Source organism: Pelophylax lessonae (genome assembly GCF_965119305.1).
Source record: "Pelophylax lessonae genome assembly, chromosome: 2".
Lineage (NCBI taxonomy): Eukaryota > Metazoa > Chordata > Amphibia > Anura > Ranidae > Pelophylax > Pelophylax lessonae.
In genome coordinates, this window is record NC_138769.1 from 509,804,609 (window position 1) to 509,827,943 (window position 23,335).

Here is a 23,335-nt window from a genome sequence, read left to right on the forward strand (position 1 = left end):
CTTTGTGCTTTGGGAGGGGGGGGGGGATGGGGGCTTTGACTTTGACTGTTGACTTATCCGTTGCTAAGGACAAGGCGGCCGGCTTCCTGGCCTGCTCCTTAAGAACCATCTTTTGCTGCACCCGATCAGGGCTTAGAATGCACTGTGCAGCCGGGCGAACACCCGCTAAACGCCCTGAAAATTTGGGTGTTCGCCCAACACTAATTTCAGCCAGAAGGGCAGGGGAACAGAGTTCTATTCCTTGACTGCCAGGTACTCAATTTATCTAATTGGCAGATCGCAGTGAATTAAAGGTTAACTCCACCTTTTAAGGCCATGTCACATGTTACGCCCATACTGGTATAACCTGGTGTGAAGTGGACCCATATCCACCCCAGAATGGTCCCTTTTTTTTGATGGCTTGTTGCATTTCTTCTCCCCTGCAGTAGCTGTCAGATTTGATTTCGCACATTTGTACTGATTAACCCTTACAGCTGTGTCATTCATTCAGAGAGATCATTCTGTGAATGATTAAACTTTCAGAGAGATCATTCTGTGAATGATTAAACCACAAGTTAAGTTAATTTTGTTTTTTTTTGTTTGTTATACTTTTTGAATAAATACAAGTAACAAATATACAGTAGATGTTATCCCAATTTAATGCAGAAGTGGGATTATAATTTAAAGGCCAATTCCACCTTTTGCACCATGTTAGACATTGCACCCTTATTTATAATTGCAAATGTAACATACACGTGTCCTACAAATATTACGGTAATGCACTTTCTTCTAGGTGTTGGTGCATAAGAAACCAACCTGATATTATTTAGCATAAGTTGCTTATTTACAGTATTGCGTGCCACAGATTTTCAACATTTCACAAAAAGGCGCGATTTCAAGTTTTCAAATATTTGTATCAATACAGTTTGAGATTTTAGATTTTGCAGGAAGCTTGTGAGTTATGTTAGCCCTAATAATGATTATAGTAATGTATTTTTTATGAACAATCTCAAATAAACCGACAAAATCAATAGCACCATCTTTTCATGCTACTGATTTTATGCTTTCAGAAAATGTATGATTTGGGCTTTTTTTTGTTCTACAAACTTTAAGGCCTCTTGCACATGGGAGTAGAAAATGCTGTTTTTTACTTATCTGAAATTAGATGCAATATTGTCTATGGAACTATGCACACAGAGTAAGATCAGTAATACAGAGCCTTAAAACAAAAATGGAAAATTAAAAAATTTTGAGTGCAGTAATTAAATTGCGTACGTAGGCTTATGCATCTATAAGCATGTCTATGTGATGAGTATAAATTCGTAGGTTACTACACTGGCAATGAAGAAGAATTTTACTTGTCTATTCCCTTACTCAACTTTACACGTCTATGTTCAACATTACTCAAGGTCTTAACGCATTTTTTTTATTTTTTACTCTGGGACATTTTGTTAAGTTCCTGAGTACTCAGTAATTATGATGCCCATGTGCAAGGTGCTTAAAAGCTTTAAATGGGGGGGAAAAAGTGAAAAATTGCAAAAATGGTCCAGCTGCCTGAGGTTTAAAGTGGAGCTGAAGGCCTGGCAGGGGTTAACCCATTAACATTGTCAAGCCATTTTGTCAGTGAACATCTTCAAGATATTTACTTGGAAATTGTTGAATTTTGATGGTTGTGCATTTGTTCTTGCTACCCAGTGTTGCAAAAAATAAAATGAATAAAAATGGCTTTCTATGTTCATTTCTCATTTTAAAGGCACCGGCTTTGATGAAGAATTGGCTGTTCTGGGAGCAGGAAGGGAATTTGCTCTGATGAAAACATTTAGTGGAAAGGTACATCAAAACTATATTTATTTTTCCAAAGTAAGCTTTTTTCTATTAAATGGAACCTGTGCTGTTAAAATGCTTAGGTTCGTATTGATGTCTATAGACCTGCTGTCATACTGATCTAGTGATTGCAACCCTTTCCATTCCTGCGGTATTGGAATGGCTTTAAAGTGGTTGTAAAGGCAGAAGGTGTGATTTATTTATTTATTTACTGACTCAGAACAGATCAGGACTTCTGACTGTCTGCAACACTTTTGGCTCAGTGACTCAAGGTATAGAAGACAGGATTAGTAAAGCTGCCAGAACAACTTGCATTTTAAGAAAATGATCAGCAGCATGATTTAAGCTCTTGAAAGCTTAATTTGTTGGTGTAGGTAAAAGTGCCAGAATAGTTGTCCACGGTTAGGAATGAACTCTGGCAGGTTAGGACGCGGTTCTGAACCCACGTGAGTTGTCCTGACAGGAAGCTGTTAAGGGCAACAGCCAATCAGAGGCATCCCCCCACCCCCCACCACAGCCATATGTTAACACACCCTTTTGTATACGTGCAACTGTGAGGCAACTAATGCCTTTGTTGCCTATAATTGGCTGTTGGTATCGACCGCTTCCTTGCAGGATAGCTCACTCTTGTCCAAACATGCCTGTGCTCATTCCTATCCATTATTAATGCCTGGATTTACTGGTTATCTTTCCCCTGTGATTTGACCAGTATTGTCATAGATGGCCCTTATTCAGTAACTGCTTTTGACAGATTCAAAAAAAGCAGTGCATACTATGGGAAACGTCATGTTATGTCCAAAAACTTCCACCTGGAGATAATTTAGTTGGTCTAATTGGATATTGGTGACTTTTTTTTTCCCCAGCTAGAGCAATGACTGGATCTAGTCTTTATGCACCCATGTGTGTTTATCCTTTATTTTGATAACCACTTGCTGACCGCAATATGTATATATACATTGCGGTTTGCAAGTGGTTTACCGGGATTATGGCTAAAGAAAGCCATAACCCTGATACGTTTTTTTTCTGCAGGTGGCCGGTTTTCTCATGAAACCGGTTTGAGCGGCTCATAAGCCCCAGGAAGTGTTTTGAAGCAGCGGGAGGGGCCTTGGAGAACCAAAGTAACATCATGATGTCCCTTCCGGTCCAGGCTGGGAGAGAATCATCTTTTTAAAAGCAAAAGATAAAAAAAAATAGATTTGGGATTTTTGACCCCAGATCCCTTCATAAAGAGGACCTGTCATCCTTTTTATTACAAGGGATGTTTGCATTGCTTGTTATAGGAATAAAAGTGATAAAAAAAATGTAAACTGACAGTGTAAAAATAAAGTATAATAAAAATAAATTAAAGCTGGCCCACACATGTAATCCGTATTTGAACCGCGCATGTGAGGTGTCCCTGCGAAAGTTAGATTGAGAGCAATAATTCTAGTGCTAGACCTCTTCTGCAACTCTAAACCCATAACCTAAAAAGGTGTTTTAAGCATCGCCTATGGAAATTTTAAGTATCGTAGTTTTTATAAATAAAGATGAATCGGCGCTATATTTATAAATATCACATCTATGACGTATCCAGCATATAGTATAGTGAAAAAGGTCAGAAGGCATGTAGTGTCACATGAATAAATGTAATGATAATGTTCCAACTAAGTAAAATAATGGTATAAAAGTACTACAAAAATGTAAATGGTAATAAATAATATATCAAACATCCATAGTGCTAAATGACACATATAGCATCAATAAAGGAATATAAGACAGCGAAGAAAAAGTGCTGGTGACAATAAAGTGTCAATAAATGTGCAAATAAATGATAATCAGCAACATGAAGTGCATCCGTGCAAATGAATATAATATATTTAGTAGCTTGTATAAACATATAAAGTGTACGAAGTGATGGTGCTTAAATCAAAAAACAGTCCACTTTCAATGGTGATGCAACAAGTGCAAAAAATCGCAGCTCTGTAAAGGTGATGTGAGTGACACCCTGTACACTCAATTTCAATGTGGTCACCGATGTGGTCAAAATCCACAGTGAATCCAAGTGCTGGTAAGAAATGACCGCTCACCTTAACCAAATGATTTCAGGCGTGGTATAGAGACTGTCTCCTGACGGATCTCAATCAAAGGCACCCAAGGGGACAGATGGTATGGTTGATCTGCTAAGTCTCCTGACAAGCCTTGATCACACAGCAGAGGAGGCGATCTTGCTTTAAAAAAAAAAGTTGCTTTCAAATCTTGCAAGGCTATTTAAAAACACCTGCTCTTATTAAATAAATATGGGGATTTAGTCCCACCATATGGCCATACTGTGCTTAAACTCACCACTACGTCGAAGTACCCCATTTTCAGTGGATCCTACACTTTTCATAGAAAAGATAAATCCCACTTCTCAGAACCATAGGGCAATACTCACTCCTGTCATGGGAGAAGTTTGCTAGCAGTAGATACCTCTGCTAAAACTGCAATGAAGGGACCTTTCCTATAACTACTCACAGGTGGACATGATAATGAGGTTGAGTGGGGTGCTCCACCCAAAAGTCTGGTCAGGACTAAACCTGTTACAAAAGATTTTTGGGTGGAGCACCTTTTTTTGTGTGTGTGTGCACTATTATATGGTATAATTTGTATATTGGTCCTTATAGCAGCACCAACCTTGAAATTGTGTGTTTTAGGGTGTGCCCCCCAATATCTTTTTTGTTAATATTCACCTATTGGCCAACTTTGTTATAAGGGTTGTTGAAAACTGTTCATAGTTAGAAATGCCACATAACATATCTTTTTTTTTTAATTGGATGTTTTTTTTTAAATTGAACTTCTACCCAGGTTTATTACACTGGCAAATATCAGAGCCTAGGCATCAAGCAAGGTGGTCCCTCTTCTGGGAAGTGGGTGGAACTTCCCATAACAAAATCTCCAAAGGTTGTCCAGTTCTCTGTTGGTCATGATGGTTCTCATGCCTTACTCACTGCTGATGATGGGAGTGTATTTTTCACTGGGACTGCAAGTAAAGGAGAAGATGGTGAATCAAGTAAGTATTTTACCTGGTTTCAAAGAGTGTCTTCATTGGAATATATCCTTGTTTTCATATTAACCACTTGCCTTCTGTGCACTTAAACACCCTTCCCATCCAGACCAATTTTTAGCTTTCAGCGCTCTCACACTTTGACTGACAATTGCGCGGTCATGCTACACTGTACCCATTTGAAATTTGTATCATTTTTTTCACACAAATAGAGCTTTCTTTTGGTGGTATTTAATCATCTCTGGGTTTTTTATTTTTTAACAAAAAAAAAGAAAAAAGACAGAAAATTTTGAAAAAAAAAAAAGTTTTTCTTATTTTCTGCGAGTAAATTTTGAAAATAAATAAATTTTTCTCCTTCACTGATGTGTGCTGATGAGGCGGCACTGATGGGCACTGATAGGCTGCACTGATGGGCACTGATGAGGTGGCACTTATGGGCACTGATGAGGTGGCACTTATGGGCACTGAGGAGGAGGTACTAATATGCCGCACTGATGAGCACTGATAGGGAGCACTGATAGGCGGCACTGCTGGGCACTGAGAGGTGGCACTGCTGGGCACTGAGAGGCGGCACTGATGGACGGCACTGATGGGCACTGGCGGATGGCACTGATGGACACTGACGGACACTGACGGGTGGCACTGATGGGCAGCACCATCAGTGCCCACAATCAGTGCCCATAGTGCTGCCAGTCAGTGCTCATCAGTGCCTAGATGAGCAGGCACTGATGGGCACTGACTGGCAGCACTATGGGCACTGATTGTGGGCACTGATGGGGGGGGGCACTGTAGGCGGGCACTGTGGGCAATTTGTGTATTTGTTTTACCTCTTGTAATCAGGGCACTAGTGATCGGTGCCCTGATTACATTTCTTCTGTGTCCCCGGCGCTGTGAGGCTCCCCCTCCTTCCTCACACTGCAGGCTCCGTGTGAGGAAGGAGCGCCGGCGATGAGAGATGATCTCATATGTTTACATATGAGATCATCTCTCATTGGATGGTCCGATCACGTGGTGAATGGCCGCTGTGATTGGCCATTCACCACGATCTGTGATCGGCCGTGTCCCTTGGACACGGCCGACACAGAATTTCCCCGATGCGCGCTCTCGGGAGCGCGCGGGGAGACTGCTTCTGGGAGGCCGTTTAAAAACGGCCTCCCGAAAATTCGAGTCCGCGCTGCAGCCGTATATAGGCTATAGCGCGGACCGGAAGCAGTTAAAGAGCTTTGCATTTAATACCTGTATATAAGCTTAGAGAATTTACTCCATATAGCTGACATTCAGGTTAATTTACTAAAGGTAAATGTACTGTGCACTGCGAGTGCATTTGCTCTAGATCTAAGGGCAAGCTCTGCTGGTTGATATCAACCAATCACGTACAAACAAAAACATTGTTTTTTATTTTCCTGATTGTGTATTCTTTGCAAAGTGACGTTTTACCTTGTTTACTAAGCTCTGAAGCAAGTTTAAGTAAATGGGGTTTAGTAAATCAACCCCATTGTGTGCTATAATCTGCATCGCCGTCTCCTCTCCCCATTTCTAAAATTCAAACTTTTGGTTATACCGTTGCATAACAAAATGTGCAATCTTTACATAATAGATCACGGTTTGTGATTGTAGCAAAATGTCTATTTTACAATGCAATATTTAGCCTAAAAAAAGTAATGTAATGTCAGAGTTTAATTTAAGCTGGGGTGTTATGCAGTATTGGAATGGCTTTAAAGTGGATATAAAGGCAGAAGGTGTGTGTGTGTTTTTTTTTTTTTAATAACTTTAGTTCATTCTATGCAGTAAGGTAAAAAAAAAACCTTCTGCATCAAGCCCCCTGCCCTGTAAATACATACATTCATTCATTCATTCATTCATTCATTCATACAAGCAAGCCGGCCTGGACTGGCCATAGGGCACAGCGGGCAGTTGCCCGGTGGGCCTCGGCTGCATGTCTTAACAAAGGTTGGCAAAAGGGGCAGCTGCACATTGCATACATTGCAACTGTCCTGTTCTGTCCCCAATTCGCCTCTGCACCTTTGGTCGGCAGCTCTGCGGCTTCTCTGGTGCCGGGGGGTGTACACTCTGTGTTGGAGTCACTAGCGTTGATGATATTTATAGGCAGCTGAGCTGCCCCGAACCTCTCTTTCTGCACCTCCAGCAGCTTACGTGGAGTAGAGAAGCGTGCCTGTGCTAAGCAGCCACCAGTTTTAGTACACAAGCCTGGGCACAGACTCAGATGCCCCTCCTGAGTCCCTACTCCACTGTATACCGAAAGCTGCCGGAGGTGAAGACAGTGGTTTGGACAGCTAAGCTGGCCAGAAATATCATTAACGCTAGTGACCCAGCCACATGAGATTCTGTGTAGGTTCTGCCCTCTGTGTACTCCTGCCACCAGCAGAGAGACCACAGTCTGAGAAATGGAATAGAATGGTATGTGGCCATGGGGTATTCAACAGCTTACAAAGATGGGGGAGGTTACATAAGATCCTGGAGTGTAAGGAGGTATATTGGGGGGGGGGGTGCATGAGGGGTTGCAAACATGCTGGGGGAGTAAAAAGATGTATGGGGGATGCAGAGGAATACTGGGGTTACAGAGATGTTTTGGCGGCACAGGATATGGATACAAGGGGGAGTGCTGAGACATGTTGTGGTTAAGGAGTTGTGTTGGGGGTACAAAGGTGTGCTGGGACATATAGAAGATACTACTGGGAGGTGGTTGTGGTTGGGGGGTGTGCAGATACTACTGGGAGGTGGTTGTGGTTGGGGGGGTCTGCAAATATGTGCTGGTAGATACTAAAGAGTGATGGGGTGCAGAGAGAATTAATCTACATAAAATAAGAATTTTGTATTGCAATATGTAAATGTATATAAAAAATGTGTCTACCAACACATCCTTTTTTGAACTTTTCAGCAAAGAGCAGAAGACAGTCTAAACCATACAAACCTAAAAAAATGATCAAAATGGAAGGTAAATTTGTTGTGAGCACGGCGTGCAATAATGGGAGCAGTTCAGTCATTACCAAGGATGGTGAGCTGTATATGTTCGGGAAAGATGCCATCTATGCTGACAATTCAAGTAAGTGATGGAAATTGATTGTGACCACTTTCCAGCCAGGCTGTCATTTCACTTTGTTAAATGCTAGGATTTGCACACTGTTCAGTTTTTGCCGTAGTTATACACTTTTGTATTTGTGGTTATGCTGGCAATCCTTACAGAAATTGTGTACCTTTTTCATAAAATACTTTTTAAACTTGTCAGAATTCCTGATTTTTACTGAAACTGTGCCAAATTTAGTTCCGAAAAGGGAAGGCAGGGTAAAAGGTGACAAAGCTAGAAGGGTAACTCCTAGAGGTGCACTGAGTAGAAATTTTGGTATCAAAACCGAAAATTCTGGATGTACTTGGCCTAAATTGTCAGTTTAAAAAAAAAAAAAAAATTTAAAAAATATATATAATGTATTCATATTCAACTTTTTAATTCATATGAATGTAAATTAATTTGTCAGCCATTATCGGCACCGTTGGCAGACGAAAAGCTCAAGAAAAACACGTCCCATTAAATTCTTTGCATGTCTTCACACTGGTCCATTGTACTTCTGCGGTTTTAAAAATCTTGCCGCATTTTTGCGCTGTTAAAAAAAACTGCACCAAAAACGCATCTCCCCATTGAAAACGCAGCAAGAGCGCATCAATGACGCACCCGTATTATGTTTTTGATGCTGTTTGAGTCACATGACCTATGTACAATACACCATAAGCACAGTAAATCCTGGTAAAATCACGTTTTCAGCGCCATTATCTGCACATTTATCGCTCCTGGCAAAATGCAGAAAACATTTGTCTTTTTGTTCATTGACTGATACAGCCCCTGATTCTTCTTAATCATTGGGTTGGTTATACTGCTCCCTACAGGAGTAGGACACTAGGAAGAAAAAAAGCTTGACTATGCCTATGGGCAGTCCTAGGGGGGTATACACCCACTCTCAGCTTTAGACACTCAGTTTTTTTCTCTACCTAGGAGTAAGGGCCTAGTTCCTTGCTGGGATGTCTGGTCCTGGTGATTTTTTTTTTTTTATCTTTTTAAAAGGAATTTTTTCTTTTCTTTGACTGTAGATTCTCCCAGGAACAAAATAATTGCTGGACTGGGCGACAGACTGGATAATCTAGATCCAGAGGTTCCCCCTAGTCTGGCAAGTGAACGCGTGCAGACCGCAGCTCTGCGCTAGGTCGATTGTGACATAGCCCCACTGGAGGGGGGCTGGTCTGCGAGTGAAATGACTCGCGAAGACGCATATGACCTTGCCTTGGCCTGAGTTACAGCCTTTCTCTGTAAGCCCCCGTTCACACTGGGGCGACCTGTCAGGCGACTTGGTCGCCTGACAGGTCGCCATAGGTCGCCTTCCATAGAGAAGCTGCGGACCCGTTCTAATAGGAGCGACACAAGTCGCTCCGACTTAGAAAAAGGGTCCGGAGCTTCTTTGGGGCGACCCGGAGCGACCTGCATAGACTTCAATGTTATGAAGTCCGTGCCGGCCGCTCCGAGGTCGCGGTGCGAGCAGCGCGCCACGACCTATGAGGTCACCCCGGCAATTAGCGTCGCCCCAGTGTGAACGGGGCCTAATTGTGAGAAATGTAGGAGGGGTCATGGGGTTAAGTAGTAAGCGGTAGTAGTGTTATGAAAAGTGCAAAAAGGGGGTACATTTCTGCTTTAAAGCAGACTATGTACTAACGATTTTTTGAACCATATCCAGTGACTATTGGTTTGTTATAATCAAAAAGGACAGATCCTGCACACGCTGATATAAAACAAGTACAAAGAGGAGTACTTCACCAGCCCATGGCGCTGTCCATGTGTTCACCTCCTTTGTTTGTATGTTTTTTAGCTGAAATGTCCTGGTTGCTGCTGCTCCTCTCTCACTCCACTGGGGGGGGGGGGGGGGCGGATCAAAACAATTCAAATCTATAAAGAAAAGTGCACGCAACCTCGGGCAATAACGCTTTAATAAAGAACAATAACACAGTACATTGGAATTGCACTCACACTTTTCCTTTAAGGCAATCGCTTTACAGAATTCCAACAGGAGCTACTCGCTCCTCCCGTCCCTCCAGATGGTGACTCTGCGGTCTCCTCATCCGTGGCTGCCGCCGCTGTATCCCCGCTCTCCTTCACTTCCTGTATTGCCTGGTCACCAGATGCCGGTTCTAGTGCGCCTGCGCACTATACCGATGTGATCTACGGCGCCTCAGGAGAGCCTCAGCCAAAGCCGGAGCCACAAGTTGTACGGAGCTGCGAGGTGGGGGATTCAATTGGTTTGTTATAGTTTGTTATAGTCTCGTGTTGTGTGTGTGTGTGTGTGTGTGGTTTTTTATTTTATTTTAACAATCGTTTTACTTACCTCATATGTGTAGTGATTTTGCACAGGGCAGCCCGGAATCCTCCTCTTCTTGGGTCCCTCTTGGCTGCTCCTGGCCCATCTCTCCTGTCAAGTGCCTCCACAGCAAGCAGCTATGGAGTACCCCGAGCTGAGCTGTAGTTCCCTGTGTCCATTCAGACATGGAGCTGCCTTTCTGCCCTCCCCTTCTCTCTCCTGATTAGCTAACTGACTTTGACAGCAGTGGGAGCCAATGGTGCCACTGCTGTCTCAGCCAATCAGGAGGGAGAGTCCCGGATGGCCGAGAGAGACTCATGGACATTGCTGGATAGGTATGGGATTCGGGTAAGTATTAGAGGGTGCTGGGGCGGCTGCTACACACAGAAGGCTTTTTATCTTAATGCATAGAATACATTAAGATAAAGAACCTTCTGTCCTTACAACTCCTTTAATGATTGTAGAGATGTGTACATGAACTGGAATGTTTTCTCTACATGTCATTCTCCTTGGTGTTTAGCATGCAGTGTGTGGTTGGAGTTACCAAGAAACACTTCAGCCAATCAACAGGTCCCATACTGATTGCATTTGACCAATTAGGTACTTTTTAAAGGCTAATATGTTTTGCCCATAATGATTAGTGGAAGGTGTTCATGCTACTGATCTATCTTAAAGATCATAACTGCTCTCTTGTTGACATTGCTAGTAAATCAGCAGTTAGAGAAAAGGTTTATAAAAGCACTATATTTGGATTGGTATGAGTCCTAGTTTCTCTGTTCAGAATCTTTCAGTCTTTTAAATGTCACAGCATTGTCTAGTGCTCAGATCATTTCATACCTGTTTATTTTCAGCCAATATTATAACATGTCCATGGTTTTTATGAGGAAAAGCAATCATTTTGAAGCTTACTATAGGTAAGCTTCAGGTGGTGATTGGACACATGGTCATGGTTATTCCACTAAAAGATTTTGCGAAAGTGTGATAAAATGTCTATAAAGTAACTCGTCTAAATTAATTGATGTCTGGAAATCAACTTTAATTGATACTTTGTGTTTATCTTGACAATACATGTCAGACCTAACCATTTAAATGTCATGGTAGATCATTGAGTGTCGAGCTTGTCTGAGACATTTTGTTAAATGCGTTTAAAATGAACATGACTGAATAGTCTTAAACATTTTTGCAGACTTGGTTACAGACCTAAAGGGACATGTCATTACACAAGTAGCCATGGGAAAAGCTCACACTTGTGTGTTGACTAAGAAAGGAGAGGTATGGACTTTCGGAGTAAATAACAAGGGGCAATGTGGAAGAGACACTGGAGCTATGAGCCAAGGAGGCAAAGGTAACCATTTTTAAACATTTCTCTTAATCCCGTTCTTTTAGAAAGCGTAATCCTCATGCTTTCATTTTTTTTCTTCATGCTCTCATTTGTTTATGTAAATAGTGTGAATATATATTTGTGGAAGTGCTTTCCAAGGTTTTTTTTTTTTTTTTTTACTGAGCCTCTTCTAAAATTCTAATGGGCATTATGTTAAAGATCATCACCTGTTTAGTTCTTGTTCAAATAAACATGTCTTTAAGAACATGGCATTTTTGAACAAATTTGTGTACCGTACTATTTTTTTTAAATTTAATTTAAAGCGGAGTTCCAGCCTAACCGCACACTCACCTGTCCCACGGTCCAGTGATGCGCCGTCTTCTCCCTCTGTTCTGCAGCGCCGGCATCACTGATGTGGGCACCCGGCTGTGACAGTTTGCGGCTTCACAGCCGGGTATGCACCGTGCATGTGCGAGTTGCGCTATGCGTCGTGTTTGGCCGGCAATCTTCTGGGACCTCTGACGTGTCCCAGAAGATTGCAGGGAGGGAGAGAGGAGAACTTCCGCTCAGGGCGCCGCGGCACTCCGAGCGGAAGTGGGAGCGGGTACCTGTCAAAACTAGGTACCCGCTCCCCCCCCCCCCCCAAAAAAAAATGACTTGCCAAATGTGGCATGTCATGGGGGTTAGGACTATTTAAAGAGGAAGTTCCACTTTTGGGTGGAACTCCGCTTTAATGTAGAGTAGCAAAGTGCAACTCTGCATATGTAGGATTAAACTTGGGATAACCAAATCTCAAAAAACTATTTTACTTCAACTGTCGTATTTGAGTGTTTTCATTGTCAAATTTCAAGCGGCAGCTTGAAATAAGTAAAGTCTTATTGGTTTAAAGTGGTTGTAAACCCTTACCTATACCTAGTGAAGTGACTGGCCTCAGGCGATACACAGAGGTAAAACAAATGGTCCCAACATAGGTTGTACCTGTTTATTTGCAGTTATTTGCCCTGTGCATCCTTGTAAAACTGAGACACGAAAAGGATTTTTCAGACCGACAAAGCAGGGGATAGGAAGCTGCAGCAACACACTGTACAAGAGAACTGATTGAAGGGAAGGGACACATCCTCCTCCACACAGGAACAGAGCTTAGGCTGTCAATCAGCTGGAGCTCCCTCCCCAGTCACCTCTTTTTTTTCTTGGTGTCAGGAAAACATGTCCAAAGTGACTCCTACAGACAAGAGGAACTAGACAGCAGAGAGAAATGGCACTTGCCTTGGAAATAGGCAAGTAAACACTAGATAGAGATTTGTACTTTAACCTCAGACATGAAATCTGAACAATCTCTTTGAGAAACTGCTTTTGTAACTGGAAGATTGCATTAACCACTTTAGCCCTGGAAGATTTTGCTGCTCAATGACCAGGCCACTTTTTTCAACTTGGCACTGCGCAAAGTTAACTGACAATTGCGCGGTCATGCAATGCTGTACCCAAGCGAAATTTACGTCCCTTTTTTTCCCCACAAACAGAGCTTTCTTTTGGTGTATTTGATCACCTCTGCGCTTTATTTTTTGCGATATTGATAAACAAAGAGCGAGAATTTGGTGAAAAATGTACTTTTCTATTTTGACTGTTAAAAAATATCCAATATATTCAATTTTTGCCATATATTTAGGCCAAAATGTATTTAGCTACATGTCTTTGACAAAAAAATTCTAAATGAGCGTATTTTTATCCACTTTAAGACCGGAAGATTTTACCCCCTTCCTTTTGGTGGCATTTGATCACCTGTGCGATCTTTCTTAAAAAAAAAAAAAAAAACATTTTTCACAATTTGATATAGAACATTCCCAAGAAAAGTGTAAAAATCAAAATTTTTTAACATTTTAGGCCTATTTTTCTGCTACATATTTTTGGTAGAAAAAATGGCAGTAAGTGTATTTTGAATGTTTGCGCAAAAGTTATCGTGTTTACTAACTACAGGAAGGATTTATGTCATTTTAATATTTATTTATTTTTTTTTTGCTAGTAATGGTGGCGATCTGCGATTTTTTTTTTTTTTTTTTTTTTTTTTTTTTTTTTTTTTTTTGCGGGACTGATTTTGCAGTGGACAGATCGGACCCCTAACGTTTTTGACACTTTTGGGGGGACCAGTGACATTACCACAGTAATCAGTGCTATAAATATGCACTATTACTGTAATAATGACACTGCCAGGGAAGGGGTTAACACTGTTGGTGATCAAGGGGTTAAATGTATGCCTCATGCTTACTGACGTGTGTGGGGGGAGGGGGTTCTGTGACAGACAGAGATCGCAGGTTCAGCTATGCTGAATCCTGTGATCTCTCCCTATCTGTCACAGAGAAGAGCCGCCTGCTTTGTTTACACAAGTGGGCGGATCTTCTCACACTTTTCTCAACAATCGGGGAAGAGAGGCGGCGATCGCCGTCTCTCCTCCTCTGGCCCGACTGTTTAGACACAGCGGGCCGCGAGCCGCCGAGACCACTAGGAGTCCAGCGACGTAGACTTACGTCGCTGGACCCAGGGGAGCCGCAGTAGCCGCACAGTGAGCGTTCTTAAAGTGGTTAAACAGAGGTATCCAGTTTGACCGGTAGTCATTTTAAAGCGACTATTTATAAGGATACAAAGTACTAGTTTTATTTAGCAGTATGTCCTGTTTACCTTGGCACTAAAATTATATTGAGACAAAGTGTTAATTTAGGGAACTGGGATAGTAGTTTGATTTTAGATAAAGGCACATCTGTCCTTATTAAATTTTGCTTCTGCTATCAGTCAAAGCCTGTAAGGAGGGGGTGGGGGGCGGGGCTGGGCTGCGCTGTGTTGTGTGTGCCGACAAGCGCGCACACAGCCTGGCTTGGGAGCACGCTGTCATGTATGCCCCCTCAGCACACTGTTTGCTATGGGGCTCACACAGAAGAGGAGGAGAAGACTGCACTAGTTGGGGACTGAAAAGGGCAGATAAAGGACCCGCTATATGCATTACCACTTTACAGTGACTATTCCCCCCACACCCCACCTTAAAATGCTTTATGCTGGCTTAATATACAAATGCTGTAATCGACAGTTATATACAATTATTCTGGTACGTTGTATTTACATATTCTGATCAAGCAGTAAAACCACTATAACACTCTCATACATTCACATCTGTAGCTTATAGACATTATGGAAATTCATCTTTAAAGTTCACAGCAAAGAATCCACAACTCTTTACCTCTTTAGTTCCCTCGCACACGGGGGCCATGTAGGAGCTGTGCAGGTGTCCTGTAAGAGTCTGTCAGATTGCTGCTGGATATGACTGCAGTGCTGACATTTAGGGCACTGTGTTCAGTGGGGCTCAGGGCCCTAAATACGGCATTGCTCATTACACCATTTAGCCCCATCCAGACACATACTGCCATAGCAGCTTGGGCACACTAAAAATGCCTGGAGGTACTCGCTGCTCTTAGACAGCCCCGTGTGCAAGCCCTATACTCTGTATGAAGCAGAATCTCTGCTGCCTGACAGCCTTTTAATGTAGATAAGTTATTTGTTTGATATTTGCTTATAAGCATCCACTAGCTTCAAGGGTGAAGTCATTACATTAGATACTATCCTGTATTTGTTTTTCATATTCTATTACAGCAGCATTTGGAGTTGAAAACATGGCAACCGCCATGGATGAAGACTTGGAGGAAGAGCTGGATGAGAAGGATGAGAAATCGTTGATGTGCCCTCCTCGAATGCATAAATGGAAGTTGGAACATTGCATGGTTTGCACTGTCTGTGGAGACTGCACTGGATATGGAGCTAGCTGTGTTAGCAGTGGACGCCCAGACCGTGTTCCAGGAGGGTATGGACGTGTCATTTAGTGTTTACTGAGCCTCAGTTCCATCCTTTGGCCAGTATACACAGACCTCTTTGTATGCACATTCTAGGAGCATCAACAAAACATTTAAATAATCTAGACAGGGATTCCCAAACTACGGCCCTGCAGTTCAGGAACTACAATTACCATCATGCCTAGTCATGTATGTGAATTTCAGAGTTTTACAATGCCTCATGAGATGTGTAATTCTGCAACAGCCCCAGGGTTGTAGTTTGGGAATCTCTGACCTAGACAAACCTTCTTGAAGCCTGTTAAAGCGACCTATGTACTTTAACAAAAAAAAAAGAACTTTCCTTGCAATAGAAGAGGTAGTATAATCTTCTTGGCAGTCCGTCTCTCGTACCTGCACTCTATTCTAATGCAGCAACCTCTATAAGACGCTTCAGTATTTGTCACTTTATTTAGAGGTTAATGCCGGTGTCACCTGCCCCCATGTTGTCGTTCCATACTCCTGATGTCACTGCTCAATCTTATACTAACAGTAGTGGTCAGAGGATGCTTAAATAGCTATTTATACTTGCTTAAACCTTGCTAAACGATTGGTTAATCTTTTGAAGACCAAGCCACCTTCTGACCCTTTTTCGAAATGAGTAATCGTTGCTAGAAAATTCTTAGAAAACGCATCAGATCTCAATGGGGAAAAATATGCTGGATATCTATACTGGTATGGGTTTAGTAATGTGTTAGGTGCGGAAGGATGCCACATGGTTTAATGGTAATAAAAATTATCAACCTACAGAGGGCTGAATTCAGACACCCCGAAAATCAAAGTGAAAAAATGATGCAGCAGGGAAGTCCATTTTGCTGAAATTTCATTGCAGCAAGTCAAAATGGTACTCAGTAGTTTGTACGGCCCCTACGTGCTTGTATGCATGCCTGACAACGTTGGGGCATGCTCCTATTGGGACAATGGGATGGTATTTCCTCCCCAGATGTGGACCATCACTGAGCTCTTGAACAGACGGAGGTGCAACCTGGTGGAGTCGGATGGACCGACACATAATGTCCAAGCGGTGCTCTAATGGTTTTAGGTCAGGCAAGCGTGGGGGCTATTGAATAGTATCAATTCCTTTATCCTTCAGGAACTGGCTGCATACTCTCGCCACAAGAGGCCAGGCATTGTAGTGCACCAGGAGGAACCCAGGACCCACTGCTCCAGCGAAGCAATGGGCCCAAAGATTTCATCCTGATACCTAATGGCAGGGTGCCATTATCTAGCCTGTAGAGGTCAGTGCGTCCCTCCACGAATATGCCTCCCCAGACCATCACTGACCCACCACCAAACTGGTCATGCTGCACAATGCTACAGGCAGCAGAACTTTCTCCACATCTTCTCCATACCCTTTCACGTCTGTCATGTGCTCAGCGTTAACCTGCTCTCATCTGTGAAAAGCACAGGGTGCCAGTGGCAGACCTGCAAATTCTGGTGTTCAATGGCGAATGCCAAACGAGCTCCACGGTGCTGGGCAAGTGAGCACAGGACCCACTAGAGGACGTTTGTCCCTCAGGCCACCGTTATAAAGTTTGTTTCTAATTGTTTGGTCTGAGACATTCACACCAGTGGCCTGCTAGAGGTCATTTTAGAGGGCTCGCCTCTGACAGTGCTCATCCTGTTCATCCTTGCACAAAGGAGCAGATACCGGTCCTACTGATGGGTTAAGGACCTTCTTTGGTCCAGTCCAGCTCTCCTAGAGTAACTGCCTGTCTCCTGGAAGCTCCTCCATGCTCTTGACTGTGCTGGGAGATGCAGCAAACCTTCTGGCAATGGCAGGTATTGATGTGCCATCCTGGAGGAGTTGGAATGCCTGTGCAACCTCTATAGGGTACAGGTAATTAGCCGCTCAGATGGCATTTACATAAAAGCCGGTCTACTGAAAAAACAATACTGGGATGATGCCTGTAGCTGCAGGCATCACCCTAGTATTACCGCTTGACTTCAAATGTCATACATGTGCGTGATTTGGTGACAAGTGGTGATAGCCCCCGTTATTAACTGCCTTTTAGAATCTGAATTCTGCTTTCCAAGACAGTAGTTGATAGAGGCTTAGTGGGTTTCAAGAAATCTGCCTAATGCTTTTTTAAGGTTGGTCTCACATTTGTACGTGATGGTAACACATGGCAAAACCACACATTTCACAGTAAAGCATGCTGTGTTGCAGTGCAAGTTATTCTGAAAGACCCCCAAGTGCACCTTGCAAATGCTCAGCACCTTATTGAACAGATGAGGAATAATCTGTGCCTTGTGTGTGAAACAAAAAAGGAACTTGTCTGCTTTTTGTGCACTGTGGGGTGTTGGTAGCCCATTAAAAATTGACAGGATGCTACAATGTACTGCAGAGCAGTGAAGAGCGACTGAATGTTTTGTAGAAGCACAAGTAATGTCCATACTAGCAATAACCTAAAGCCCCGTACACACGATCAGATTATCGAATGATCTGTCGTCCGTTTTTTGTGGCATGCTATTCTCGTGGAAAGTGAAGAGGTTGTTTTCATACGAAATTTCCCATACGACAGAGTTCTACATCAGAAGTAATGTCATGTGTTGAATTGTTTTGTATGTGTTCTTTCGTCTCTGAGCATGCCTTAGTCTTGCTCTTAAGATTTTTTTCAGATGAAAACTGTACTAATGCAGCGAAAATCGGACTTTGTGTTGACGTACGATAAAAATTTTATAGCCTGCACATCCAGTTTTTGTCGTCTGAAAATCCGTAATCGGCTGTCGAAAGCACCATACTAACAATCCGAAAATCGGCAGATCGTTCATCGGGCGAAATTTCCCTTCCGATTTTCTTATGTGTACGGGCCTTTAGACAAAAAAGTGTGTCCCAGGCCAAATGATACATGCTGTTGCCTGATTTTCTTTCTTGCATTCCTTGTATTTCTCACATTTTATGCTGTATTTTTATGTTGCAGAGTTTGTGGCTGTGGTTCTGGGGAGTCAGGCTGTGCAGTGTGTGGCTGTTGCAAAGCTTGTGCTCGAGAACTGGATGGACACGAAGCACGGCAAAGAGGAATTCTTGATGCAGTTAAGGAGATGATACCTTTAGATTTGCTCCTAGGTAAAGGTATGAAGTTTTCCTTATTCTTTTATTGATTTTCATGTGTCTGTCTGTTCCTTGATTTGGGTTTTCACTAGATTTAGTCTTTACAATAAAGTGTACAAATGGGTAAATATAACGAAGAAACCTTTTTGGCTAAGCTCTCAAATGCAAGCACATTTCCTCCATGGCATGTTGCTTTAAAATTACTACAGGTACAGTAAGAAGATACCACTAATCTTGTAGCAGGTCAAAAGGTTCAGCAGCGCTGACAGTTGGTCTAAAATAAGTTGCAATTTTCAACCAGTCGATTGCATGGGGATTTGCAGCTGCCTTTTTAGTTTTCTTTTTTTTTTTTTTTTGGGGGGGGGGGGGGTGTTATTATTCAGTTCTCAAGAGAAAAAGGTAAACTTTGTGTTTTTTTTTTTTTTTTTTGTCTTGGAAATCTTTCAGCTGTGCCAGTGCCAGGAGTTAACATTGATGAGCACCTTCAGTTACGTCAGGAGGACAAGAGGCAGAGGGCGGTCGTTAGAAGACACAGGATAGATGAAGGGAGAGGTAAACTTGCCTATTGAAGTTGTTTGTGCTATAGTTTACCGCTGAAATTTTAGGACTTGCATTATATGTGTGTGTGTGTGTCATTTTTTAACCCCTTTTGTGGATACTGCTGACAGCTGTCTTTGTAATTTCCTATCTGAAATGTATAAGTAGTTAATCTTTCATGTCCATATTTGTCTCTAAAACTAAATAGAAGCTGTATTTTTGTTACTATCATTTTATTTTTTATTTCTCCTTTTTTAGGCAATAATAATAGACCTAATGGAAATTTAGGTATGGCGACTATCCCGATAACTGGTAATTTGTTATGAATGTATACTGTGAGCCTGTAGGTAAACACTTGCACTGTGCACTTACAAACTTCAGGAGCTCTGTGAAACACATGGTGTTGGTTTCAGATTAGTATGGATTGCTAAAGGTACCTTATTTAAATTTACATTTTTGTAAGAGTTTCGCTGCCTTGATAGATGTCAGTCCTATTTTTTCACGCGTGTGTGTATGTATGTATATATGTGTGTGTGTGTGTATATATATATATATATATATATATATATATATATATATATATATATATATATATATAATCACACACACACACACACACATACATACATACATACATACATACATATATATATATATATATATATATATATATATATATATATATATATATATATATATATATATATATATAATGTGTGAGTAGTGATACTGGAGCCTCAAATCTGAATAAGCAGCTACAGAATACTTGTAAAAAAAAAGTCCTAATCGTGAATTATTGCAGCGCATATCAAAGTCTGCAGGGTGGTTCCTGGGAAGGTGTGAACTGTTATAAACAGTCACATGTGAGGAAAATATAGGCACAGGATGGTGATACAAACCATTTACTAGTTTTATATTAGCAATTTTTTTTTTTTTTTTTTTACCGAAATGTTAGATACTTTAGATAGTAAGCTCTGGTGATATACCATCATAGAAAAGGACATTTTTTTTTTTTTTTCTTTTATGCTCTGCTTCTTGTTGCACCCTTTTCCTCCCAGGTGTTTGGAAAAGATGATCCCTGTATTTGCAAGGTAATCACTTGCCGAATGCCTAACTGTAAATGTAAGTCATATTTTTTTATGTTGAATACCGGGGTTATGGCCCCGTCATCATCTTTTTTTGTTAGGCGGCCAGCTTTTAGATAAAAATGACCTCGGCCACGGGATCACTTTTAATAGGTGGTGATAGGTGTCCTCCCCCGCAGCCCCCCTCCCCCTTCCCTGGCCTGTCAGTAAAACTGGACGCAATCTGGTCCGGCAGATAGCTGGCCAAGATGGGCCTTACTTCACTCTATGTCCTTGAAGGACTGGGGCAACCTCCGATGTTACTTCCAGTTCTCGGCCATCAACCTTTTTTTTTTTTTTTTTATTTTTTTTTGTTTTTGCTTTTAAAAGTTAATTGGAGATCTGGGGTTTTTTAACCCCAAATTTCTTAATAAAGAGGACCTGTCATGCTTATTTCTATAACAAGGGACGATTTACATTCCTTGTAATAGGAATAAAAGTGATCAAAAAGAAAAACAATAAAAGGACAGTGTAGAAATGAAAACTAAAAAGTAAAATACATTTTTGAAAAAAAATTGAGCACCCCATCCCTCTGTCTTGCGTGCATAAGCGAACACATACGCAAGTCGCTCCTGCATATGTAAATGGTGTTAGCACCACACGTGAGCAAAAATTCAAGCACTAGACTTTGTAACTCCAAACAGGTAACCTGTAAAACATTTTAAAGCCTCACCTATTGAGATTTTTAAGTATCATAATTTGAGCACGCTCGTGAATTGGCGACGATCTTAAACCATGACATGTTTGGTATCTATTTACTCGGCGTAACATTTTTCACATTCTACAAAAAAATTGGGCTTACTTTACGGTTTTGTGTTTTGTTTAATAAAAAAAAACACTGCTCCAAAAAATGAAAGGAACACTTGGAAAACATATCGGATCATAAAGGGGAAAATTATCATGCTGGATATCTATACTGATATGGACTGGGTTATGTGTTGGGAACAAAAGGATGCCACATCGTTTGATGGAAATGAAAATCCTCAACCTACAGGGGGCTTAAATTCAAAGACACCCAAAAAATCAAAGTGAAAAAAATGATGCAGCAGGCTAGTCTATTTTGCTGAACTTTCATAACGCCAACTCAAAATGGTACTCAGTAGTTTGTATGGCCCCCACGTGTTTTGTATGCATGCCTTACAACGTCGGGGCATGCCCCTTATGAGGCGACAGATGGTGTCCTGGGGTATTTCCGCCCAGATTTGGACCAGGGCATCACTAAGCTTCTGAACAGACTGAAGTGCAACCTGACGGCGTCAGATGGACAGAAACATAATGTCCCAGAAATGTTCTAATTGAATTTAGGTCAGGCGAGCGCAGGGGCCATTCAGTGGTATCAATCCTTTCATCCTACAGGAACTGGCTGCGTACTCTTACATGGGGCCAGGCATTGTAGTGCATCAGGAGAAACCCAGGACCCACTGCACCAACGTAGGGTCTGACAATGGGTCCAAGGATTTTTATCCAAATACCTAATGGCAGTCAGGGTGCCCTGGTCTAGCCTTAAGATGGCTTTGCATCCCTCCATGGATATGCCTCCCCAGACCATCACTGATCCACCACCAAACCGGTCATGCTGAACAATGTTACAGGCAGCATAACATTCTCCATGACTTCTCCAGACCCTTTTACGTCGGTCATGTGTTCATGGTGAACCTGCCCTCATCTGTGGAAAACACAGGGCGCCAGTGGTGGACCTGCCAATTCTAGTGTTCAATAGCAAATGCCAATTGAGCCCCATGGTGCCGAGCAATACATCAAGCCCTCAGGCCACCCTCATGAAGTCTGTTTCTGATTGTTTGGTCAGATATTCACGCCAGTGGCCTGCTTGAGGTAATTTTATAGGGCTCTGGCAGTGTTCATCCTGTTCCTCCTTGCATAAAGAAGCAGATACCGGTCCTGCTGATGGATTAAGGACACTCTAGGAGAGCTGGACAGGGCCATACAAGAACTGCCCGTCTCCTGGAATATTCTCCATGCCCTTGAGACTCAGCTGGGAGACACAGCAAACCTTCGGGCAGTGGCATGTATTGATATACCATTCTGGAGTAGTTGGACCGCCTGTGCAATCTCTGGGTCCAGGTATCGCCTCAAGCTACCAGTAGTGACACTGACCCTAGCCAAATGCAAAACTGGTGAAAAACTGTAGACAAGATGAGTTGGGGAAAAACAGTAACCGCAACTTGTAAAACCATTCCAGTTTTGGAGGTTGTCTCATTGTTGCCCATCTAGTGCACCTGTTTAACACCAAAGCAGCTGAAACTGATTAACAACCCCATCTGCTACTTAACTGACCAGATCAATATCCTAGGAGTTTAATTGACTTGATGCTATACTCTGAATAAAAAGTGTTCCTTAATTTTTTTTGAGCAGTGTATATAGATATAGAGAGGTATAGATATAAGCTATTGGGATTTGAGCACAGGTATAGCTTTTCTTGGCTATAGATACGTGTGTGTGTGTGTGTGTGTGTGTGTGTGTGTGTACACCCCTCACATTTTTCAAAATCTTTTATTATATATTTTTAAATGACAACACTGAAGAAATGACACTTTGCTACAATGTAAAGTATTGAGTATACAGCTTGTAGAACAGTGTAAATTTACTGTCCCCTCAAAATAACTCAACAGCCAGCCATTAATGTCCAAACCGCTGGCAACAAAAGTTAGTACACCCCTAAGTGAAAATGTCCTAATAGGGTCCGATTAGCCATTTTCCCTCCACATTTTCCCTTCCCACATTGCATCAAATTGGTCTGCATGGCTGTCATCCCAGAAGGAAGTCTCTTCTAAAGATGGTGGACAAGAAAGCCCGCAAACAGTTTGCTGAAGAAAAGCCGACTAAGGACATGGAGTACTGGAACCATGTCCTGTGGTCTGTTGAGACTAAGATAAACTTACTTGGTTCAGATGGAGTCAAGCGTGTGTGGTGGCAACCAGGTGAGGAGTACAAAGACAAGTGTGTCCTTGCCTACAGTCAAGCATGGTGGTGGGAGTGTCATGGTCTAGGGCTGCCGATACTGGGGAGCTACAGTTCGAGGGAACCATTAATGCCAACCTGTACGGTTACATATTGAAGCAGAGCATGATTCCCTCCCTTCGGAGACAGATCGGCCGTTCTTTGTTGGCCAACAAAAATTTTATAGCCTGCACACCAGATTTTGTTCGGCCGAAAAGTCGCAGTCGGTTGTCGGAAGCATCATACTAACAAGCCGACAATCGGCCGATCGGACGTTGGCCGAATATTT

At 42.1% G+C, this 23,335-nt stretch overlaps 1 protein-coding gene across 1 annotated transcript in view; it reads left to right on the forward strand.

Moving 5' to 3' along the window:
* Positions 1-23,335, forward strand: part of MYCBP2 (MYC binding protein 2) — a 553,924-nt gene that overhangs the window by 135,311 nt on the left and 395,278 nt on the right. Inside the window, 8 exon segments of the mRNA XM_082246610.1 lie at positions 1,733-1,809; positions 4,627-4,831; positions 7,725-7,889; positions 11,369-11,527; positions 15,143-15,347; positions 18,297-18,448; positions 18,875-18,979; positions 19,223-19,276. Coding sequence (XP_082102736.1) covers positions 1,733-1,809; positions 4,627-4,831; positions 7,725-7,889; positions 11,369-11,527; positions 15,143-15,347; positions 18,297-18,448; positions 18,875-18,979; positions 19,223-19,276 — 1,122 coding nt within the window.